The sequence below is a fragment of the Phalaenopsis equestris genome, unplaced genomic scaffold, assembly GCF_001263595.1.
Source record: "Phalaenopsis equestris unplaced genomic scaffold, ASM126359v1 Scaffold000236, whole genome shotgun sequence".
In the NCBI taxonomy this organism is placed as follows: Eukaryota; Viridiplantae; Streptophyta; class Magnoliopsida; order Asparagales; family Orchidaceae; genus Phalaenopsis; species Phalaenopsis equestris.
In genome coordinates this window covers 209,479-218,792 of record NW_018164678.1, presented here as the reverse complement: position 1 = coordinate 218,792, position 9,314 = coordinate 209,479, and the positions used below count along the sequence as shown (strand labels likewise).

General features: G+C 36.0%; 1 protein-coding gene across 1 annotated transcript in view; it reads left to right on the top strand.

Moving 5' to 3' along the window:
• Positions 1–9,314, top strand: part of LOC110023925 (probable serine/threonine-protein kinase PBL19) — a 24,683-nt gene that overhangs the window by 12,753 nt on the left and 2,616 nt on the right. Inside the window, exon 3 of the mRNA XM_020723583.1 lies at positions 4,482–4,604. Within this exon, the coding sequence (XP_020579242.1) occupies positions 4,482–4,604 (123 nt within the window). The remainder of the gene's footprint in view (positions 1–4,481; positions 4,605–9,314) is intronic.

Sequence of the window (9,314 nt, the reverse complement as noted above, 5' to 3'; positions counted from 1 at the left end):
TTTATATTCATTTGCATTTTGTTGTATTTTAGTCGTTCATCCAATTTTTTTACTCAAGAAGGGTTGCTTTCCATTCATTTGCCTAGTGCATTGGGACTAAATGTTGGGACTAAAAATTTCTTACGTGTCTGAAATGTTGTCATTTGGTTCACATGTTCATGTTGATGCCTAGGTGGGTTCCGTGTAGGAGGAATTAATTCCTATGAATAAGGGTACCTTGCATGTTATTTTAGTATTCCATTTGAGTCCATGGTGTTCTAGGTGGCATCCATTGGCGAGCTACTTGATTTCACATGAGTTAGTTTTTTTATTCATTTATGGTTGTTTTATGTCTTGTAGTACACATTTAGGTGTTTATTGTTCTTATTTTACAACTTTCTCCTTCTTTCATTCTGTTATGAATTTTTTGTCCCAAAATATTTTTTGTTTTACTTTTTAGGTGGATTTAAGTAGCATTTCCATTCACACCGATGAAGAGGTACTGAAAACCTGGTAAGCCATGCCACCATGCTTCGAAATATATGTATAGATGGTATTTGAGAAACCATGACCAAATTTAATGCCTCCACTATTTAGTGTCTCCAATATGTTAAGAAAGATATACCGACACAGCTAGTTTGCACGCTCACCATGCCAAGAAATGTGTTATAGATATTATGGCAAGTTATCGGCCAAAGAAAACATACAATATCAAAAATAAATTGTGAAATGTATTTATAAAGACTTATATGGGGATTATGCAAATTGACAAGTCAACTCTGTATACTTAGTGTGGGGTCGTGACATGCTCATGAGGAGGAACGAAATATTTAGAAAGAGGAAGAGAGGGAGAAGGAGAGGAGAGGGAGAGGAAGGAAAGAAAGATGATAGGCGGATGAGAGGCTTAGGTGAGAAGAGGTTGAGCACTACGGATAAGAGGTAAGGGATAACAATTGAGAGAGTAGAGAGAAAATGCATAGAGTGAGTACTTGTGAAATTTTTATAGGAATTTTTATTTATTTAAGAATTACTCCCCATTATATTGATCTTCTTAAAAGTCATTTGAATAATGTTTGTCCCAAGCACATGTAGTGCTATGTTATCTTTATTTTTCCCTAAATGATGGGGTGGCTTCTATCATATTTCTTTATGGGGCCATTACATACGTAGCACTTGAAACTTTGCTATTTATAAATTTAGTACCCTCTTTCATCTATTTTTCAAATTCTCAATCAAATATCAAAATTCACGATAAAACCCCCCGCCCATATTTTTCCTTTTTTTTCAATGGTCTAATCGTGGCACACATTAATGCATTGGTTTGCTAGTTCAAAAAATCACCTGGATGTTAGTTTTGTAAATATCAATGTTATGAGTGTTGTGTATGTAATTATCCCTTTATTTTTTTAAATAATCTATATATATTATTTTTATTTTTCATTTTTTGTTTTATTTTATTTTATTTTTTGGGTGGTAATACGGGCATGCGTACTCTCTTGACAAATATTTAATTCATCTCGTCTCACATGTGCACATGTGAATGTTTTGAATGAATCAGAGGTCTCCATCTGGTCACATGTGCAATGAATTTGAGATATTTTTAGTCAATTTTTTGTCAAGTTATACTTGTTTTTGTTGTCATCACATTTGGCCAAGTCAAATTGTGGATTGCATGTGTAGATGATCGTTCACAAAAATATAGCATTTTTTTTCCTTATTTTTGTCTGATAAATGTTGATTATCATACATTTATGGCAGTCCTCTTTATTCTTTGAATGGGGTTTAGTTGTATTGATGCAAATCTCAAAGATTATGGTCATCAGAAATGCAACTTATGTGCAGCAAGACAAATATAACATACAATTTGAAATTGCATTTGTAGCATGTGGTTAATCTTATTGTTGTATTATGTGGAATATTGGAATGTTGCCACAAGGATATGGCAACTTGTGGTATTTCATTCTTATTTTATTTGAGACTTATCCTATTCTACTCTTTTTATGCATCTTGGAACAAACTGTTTTTTTTTTTTTAATTATATTTGAATATGAGATGTTTAATTACATATGTGAAATATGGGGTTGTTTGCTGTTTATGGTTGGTTAAAGCGTACAAATATTCATATGAATCAAAGCTTTTATGGCTCGGTTATTTTTTTTGGATGATTTATATTAAGATTTAGTATTGTTATGGCATCCATGATGATTTATATTAAGATTTAGTATTGTTATGGCATCCATGATGATTTATATTAAGATTTAGTATTGTTATGGCATCCATGATGATTTATATTAAGATTTAGTATTGCTATGGCATCCATTACCAACTGTCTTAAAAAGGGGAGTTCAATTTGACTAACTCTAGTAATCAATGTTTCATAGATATTAATAATAAGCTTACAAGTTACAAATATCCTTTGTATTAAGTTATAAAATTTAAATATGATATTTGAGATTTGTTATTCGTATTGGAGTGGTTTAATTCAAAAGGACATCTAATTGTTGTTTAGTGAAAAATTAAATGATGTATTCTAACTATGATTTGGGGACTTATATAATTGTGTAAGCTTATTCTCTAAAGCACTTTTTTAAATATTTTGATGATTGGACACATTTAAATTAACAAAAGAATTTGGATAGAGAAATTGCTATATTTGTTTAATTTTTTGTAAAAAATAAAATTTACTACTTAATTGCTAACAAATCATCTGATGTGGATTATTCTGCTACATCTTTGAGATCTTTTTTTCTCCATTTCCCTTCATTTTTTAAATATATGCATATAGCTCTTATAAGAAATTTAAAATTTAGTCGTCACCCTTGTGATAATGTTAACTTAGTTGTTGTTGGAGATTACTTTTATTTTTTATTTTTTATTTTTTAAATTTTATTTTACATTGTTGAGATGAGAATGCATAGGTGGATGAGTGGTTTGACAATTAGAGATAAAATGCGAAATGAATCTATCTGTGAAAAGATTGATGTAACTTCAGTTGTAGATAAGATTAAAGAGAGTCATCTTAGACGGTTCATCACATTAAGGGTGCGTTTGGGGCAGCTTATTTGGTGCGGTGGCGTTTTGAAAACACATCTTGACTGTTTGGGTAAATTGCCTTTTGGCAGCTTATGCGTTTTCAAAACGCTGAAAACAACGTTTTCACACGGCACCTATCTAGCTGCGGTGGGATCACCTATCTAGGTTTGGTGGGAGCTTTCTGGCTGTGGTCTGGCTTTTCCAAAAAAAATAAAAATTTGTAATAGCCACCACACCTAGCTTATCAGCAGATTATTTAATAAGCTACAACTGCCCCAAATAGACCATAAATGTTTACCATCTGATGATCCGATTGGGAGAGTAGATGTTTTAGATTCAACTTATATTAAGAAAGGCAGAGCTAGACCTTAAAAGACTTGGGCATATTGTTTAAGAAATGATCTTAATCTATTAGAATTAAATTAAATTATGTCACTCAATAGGGCACAAATGAGAACAAAATTCATGTAGCCCACCCCACTGTGATAAAGGCTTGTTGTTGTATTTTGTTTATGTTTTGATTTGAAATAAAACAATGTTGATGTATTAAATATATACGATTTTTTTTTAAATAATAAGAACATCCTAAAATTATATCGAATGTTCTTAAAATATGTTAATTTGTTTTTTTTTTAATAAAAAATAAAACTGGTAAAAAATATTAAATAGGCATGTTTTTTTTTTATTTTTAAAAAATGATCTCCAATAAGCTCTTAGCTATCAGATTTGTGTATAAAAGTATGCTCAGACTCATTGCATGAGTGGTTGTGTATATTTTTGGAAATACATGGGCTTTTTTCTTTTGTCAATATTGGTTTTCTTTTTTTTTTTCTATTTCCCTTATACGTTCTTGTATTACGAGGCCTGTAAATACAGAACTTCTGAAGTAGTAGTGGCTAAATCTAAAAACTCGTCTCATATGTATCCTAAGGTTAATTACATGTTATTTTGCTTACAGGCCAGAGGATCCCAAGTTTAACTCAGTATAGCATGCACTTTATAGTAGTAGTGGCTAAATCAAAAACTCGTCTCATATGTATCCTAAGGTTAATTACATGTTATTTTGCTTACAGGCCAGAGGATCCCAAGTTTAACTCAGTATAGCATGCACTTTATATGATTAATTCCCAGGAAGATTTACATACATACCACACAATTCATATGCATTCACATATCTTACACATGAACTTAAATTTTTACAAACATGCCACCTTAGCTATGCATAAAGTTGCGTATTTCACTTTTTAGAAGTTAAAAAAAGATTTTTTTTTAATGTGATATGAAATATTTGAGCGGTATAAATGGGAAAAGTAAATTTTAGGTGTCAAATATGTAAATACATGTAAATGGTGGTATTTTATTGTCAGCCTGGGTTTAGTTCCTTGATGTTGGAGTTATTTGGTTCGCTATTTCATTAAAATTACCTGGTTTTTAGGTTCAGTTATTTACTCAATTCTTTTTCTGGACAGGTTATTTACAGGGACTTTAAAACATCAAATGTCTTGTTAGATGGTGATTTTAACCCTAAACTGTCTGATTTTGGTCTTGCCAGGGAAGGCCCTGCAGGTGACAAAACTCATGTGTCCACAGCGGTAAGTTCTCTTTGGAATTTAATCGTTATGCATTCCTTCTTTTTTTTTTTTTTTGGAAGGGTTACGTATATACCATTTAATTCTTAATTATTACATATCTGGCACCTAAAATCCAATTTTTACAATACGCCACCTTACTTATGCATAAAAGGCTTATTTCACTTTTTCAAAGTTCAAATCGTCTTATTTTTATGAGATATAAATGATTTGGGTGGAATAAATGTAAAAAGTAAATTTTAGTTGTTAGATATGTAAATACATAGGAATTGGTTGGTAGATATGCAAATGCCCCCTTTTTTTTTCTGCATCTTAAATTGGTGGAAATCTGCTCAAATGAGTAGCAATGAAAATTAATGCTTGAAAAAATGTTTCGGGATATTCTGAAAAAATTTTGCTCATAATGAATTCTCAAAGTCACTGGATTTACTTTGAGATGAGTATGTTACATAGGTAATCAATTCATTTTTATTACACTTATCTTAAAATAATAATACCTGAGTTAACTCAAATCGCGATAAGAAAAACAAATCTGATTGCTGAAATTTAAAATGGGGAAATATAATCACACGAATGAAAATAAAAATAACAATAGAATCGCCACAGATGCAACTAAGATTGTATCCCAAAAGGATGGTGGTCAATTAGGCGAGATGGGAGAGATGGTAGGGCGGCTTGTGGTTGGCAGGGCATGGGTAGGGACAGTAAGGGGCTTAAGGATGAGAGAACAACAAATTGGCCATTCCTGGGCAGCAACAGTGATGGGGAAAGGGGTTGTGGCAACACACGGCTGCTTGGGGTCATTTAGGGTGGTCAACAGTGGTGGATGAAGGATGTTTGTTGGATTAGGAGAGACAATAGTAAGTGGGAACAAGGGATTTGGAAGTAGCGGCAGGTGGACAATGAACTGGAAGGTGGCAGTAGAGTGGAACTGCAGAAAAACATCCAAGGAGGGTTGTTTTTGGACCGCTGCAATAAGTACGACAGCGGAGCTAGTGGCGGAAGGAAGGATGCAACGGAAGGGGAAGTCGAGTATAGTCATCACCTTGAAACGAGATACAACCAGAGCACAACTCGCCCTTTTATACAACCCTAAAAGGAAAAAATTGAGACACCGATGGCTGTTCCTGAAAAAAAAAAAATCTAAAAAATTGAAAATCTAAAACAAAAAAAACAGCAGTGGAACTACAGAAAAGCAGTCGAGGGTTGTTTTCAGGCTGTTGCAATAAGACGATGGTGACTTCAACGGTGGAGGGAAGGATGCTTCGGAAAGGGAAGTCAAGTATAGTCACCACCTTTAAACGAGATATAGCCGGAGTACCACTAGCCTTTAGATACAATCCTGGAAAGGAAAATGTAAGATACTGATGGTTGTTCTGAAAGACAACATATGAAAAATTGAAAACCTAAAACATCAGAGAAAATATATAAGCCATAGATAATTCAGATTGATCCCCTCTATTGAAAGGAGGCGCCAAACCTATGTGAAGGAGTCGGTCGGCCCTCCCATGCCTGGGTGGGTTGGTCCAAACGTCTAGAACACGAGAGAGGAACCCCCTCCCCCCTCTCATGCCCGCATCAGTTTCCCGGGGTTGGGGAGCCTGAACCTCATCGGTCGAAGCTTCTATCTCATAATCTTGTGTTGAATCAGACATGTTGAAGGTACAAAAGCTGTTTTTGCCCCTCGGGGTTGGAGGGTCTTCTATTGCGTCGATATGAGCACCCAAATCTCGCTGTCGGTTGTACTACCCTCCAAAGCACTTGAGAAGGTTCCCCCACTTTCAAGTACCCTAGAACTCTTTCTGTAGCGGCTGCTCTTTGTCTGATATCGCCTTTTTAGTCTTGCTAACCTCTATCATTACCAAGACTGATCCCACTGGCACCTCTCTGCTTGCAAGAGCACCACTTCCCTTCCTTTGTGAATGATTAGGAGCTCTTAAATTCATTATGCTGTCTTCTGTGGTCGAACTGTCACGGTCTCTCCAACAAGATGTAACATGCATCCATGGCCACCACGTCGCACCACACTTGATCATGCAGCTGATTATCAATAAAAAACTCAATGAGGCTTCTCCTCTCAATGATGACCCTGTTCTCTTTCTTTAACCATGCAGGGAATACGGCTGGGAATTGCCTACGAGTCTTGAGACACAACCTATTCATCATCTATGCCGACGCCACATTCTTAACGCTACCTCTATCGATGATGAGGTTGATTACATTTCCCTTCAGATTTCACTGAGTGTTGATTATGTTGTGGCGAAATCATTGCTGCTCTCTCGTAGACTCAGGGTTCGTTGGGGGTGGCGGTACGGTGGCAGTGCGGCATTGCACTGCTGTTTTGTCTGTTTGGGCAAACTACATTTTGAAAGCTTTTTCAAAAAGCTGCCGCAGAAATCTGCATTTTTCCGCCGGTCCTGGCTAGGTGCGGTGACAGTTTTGTATTTGCGTTCTGATTTTTTTAAAAAAAGATGTAATAACCACCGCAGTTTTTTGAACATCAATTTATTCTTCAGCAGCTTCACAACTGATTTTTAATAAGCTGCAGACAGTCTGAAGGTCTCGTTGAACCACAAGTATCTTGCCCTTATCTGATAGAAGTTGGTACTAACATTGTTCTTTAGTTGTCTCCTCACAGACCTCCATTGCACTTTACTCAGTGAATGAGAGAACTCTACTCGTCAGACAATTAAGGGCGTTGTGTTCATATCCTTGACATCTGAAGCATTTCCTAGTTGGAATTGTGTTGGGTTTGCTACTTTTCTTAAATTTTTCTTCTTGCTTTGGGCTGCTTTGTCAATCTCCTAGCCACTTTTTTCAACTCCCTTAGGAGTGCTTCTATTATTGTCTCCAGCTGTGGGTAGCTGTTTGAATGGCGGTGGGTTCCTGCTCTGCTTTTGTTGTCTCTTCATCTTCAGTTTCAAGGTCTAAACATCAACCAACAACCGGTAAGGTTGTAGCTGAACCATGTTGGTGATGGAGGGCTTTAGACCTTTCAAATAACAAGAATTAACGTCCCTAACTAGGAAGAGTGCGTTTATTTTTTAATTAAAAAACAGTTACGTACCTAGAGATTTGCAAATGCGATGTCTTTATGAATTCAACGGTTGGACTAGGGATCCTACACCATTTAAAAAAATAAAATATAAATAATTATGCAATGAAACTTATTTTTCACTAAATTAAGTATAACCTAATCAACATTTATTATTATTATTATTATTATTATTATTATCATTAAATTATTATTATAATATTTTTAAAAGTAAGAACTTATGAACTTAATTAATTTTGAAATTAATTTTAACTTTAACTAACATAATTAAAATATTTTTTTTTTGTTTTATTTTGATAGAGGTGGGAAATTTTAATTTCCGAAATAATTTTTTAAGGAATTTACATGCTTGAAATTTAACCTAATAAACTGTAAAAGCGACAGTCTTCAAATCCTATATGTTCTTAAATTCCGTTTCTCCTCAAGTTTGCCTTAGAACCAAGATTTAGCAGGTCCGATTTGAAAATGATTTTGCAAGATTTAGAGAAGTTGAAGTGCGCTAAGGATGGTTGGAAGAATGGAGAAAGATGAGGGTTACCTTCCTCGTTGCTTTTGGGTAGGAGTGAATGGAAGGAGGAAGAAGTTTCGGTGGTTGTTGCTTGCATACGGTCCTCCGTTGCCTTCTTGGGTAGCACTAATCATGATTGTATTGCACGACTTCGTTGACAAGGCTGGTGGTTTTGGGCGAACTCGAGAGAGAGGCAGGAGCATTAACAGGAGGAGGTGATGCCCTTAGCTTGCTCTTATAAAGCGCTTAAGCGATGGTTTGAGCAAATCGGGAAGGTGTTAGGGGTGAGCATGAAAAGGGGAAAAGTAATTAATTGAAATTTGATAGGGCAGCAATCAAAGAAGGAAAGAAGAAGATTTTCGGTGCCTACATCCGTTATATCCACTTTCACTCCTAAGACACCTTCTTTCTCATCTGCATCTATTATTGAATCTCGAAGCACCATGGCCGATCTTCCTCTTCATTGAGTTGTTATAGCACTCAGCGGAGTTCCCGCCGCATCTCTTCCATAGTAATGTCGTGATTGGAATCTGACACTTGTTTACTCGATGACATAATTAGGGTGTGGGTGTGGGTGGGTGAGTGGGATAGGATGTATGGGTGTGTGATGTCGGGTGGGAAAGAAAATTGTGTTAGTAGTGTAGAGGGTTTAGGTAACCCTAGGATATGACTAGATTTAGGATAGCTATGATACCAATGATATCAGAGTTAATCCAAACCATGATAAGCAAATCAAATATGGTTGTTAAATTCAAAATTGGGAAATATAATCACACAAATGGAAGTAGAAATTGCAAGAAACTAGATACACTCAACCAAGGTTGTTTCCCCAAAGGGTGGTGGTCAGTTAGGCGGGATAAGAAGGGGGGCTGGCGGTTGGCAGAGCAAGGTTTAGGAACGGTAAGGGACTGCTGGATCGAAGAACAATAGGTTGTCTATTCCTGGACAGTGGCAGTTATACACTCAACCAAGGTTGTTTCCCAAAAGGGTGGTGGTCGTTAGGCGGGATAGAAGGGGGGCTGGCGGTTGGCAAGGTTTAGGAACGGTAAGGGACTATTGGATCAAAGAACAATAGGTTGTCTATTCCTGGACAGTGGCAGTGATCAGGAAAGGAGCTGCGACAAGATTGGGCTAACTGAGGGGCGCTGGG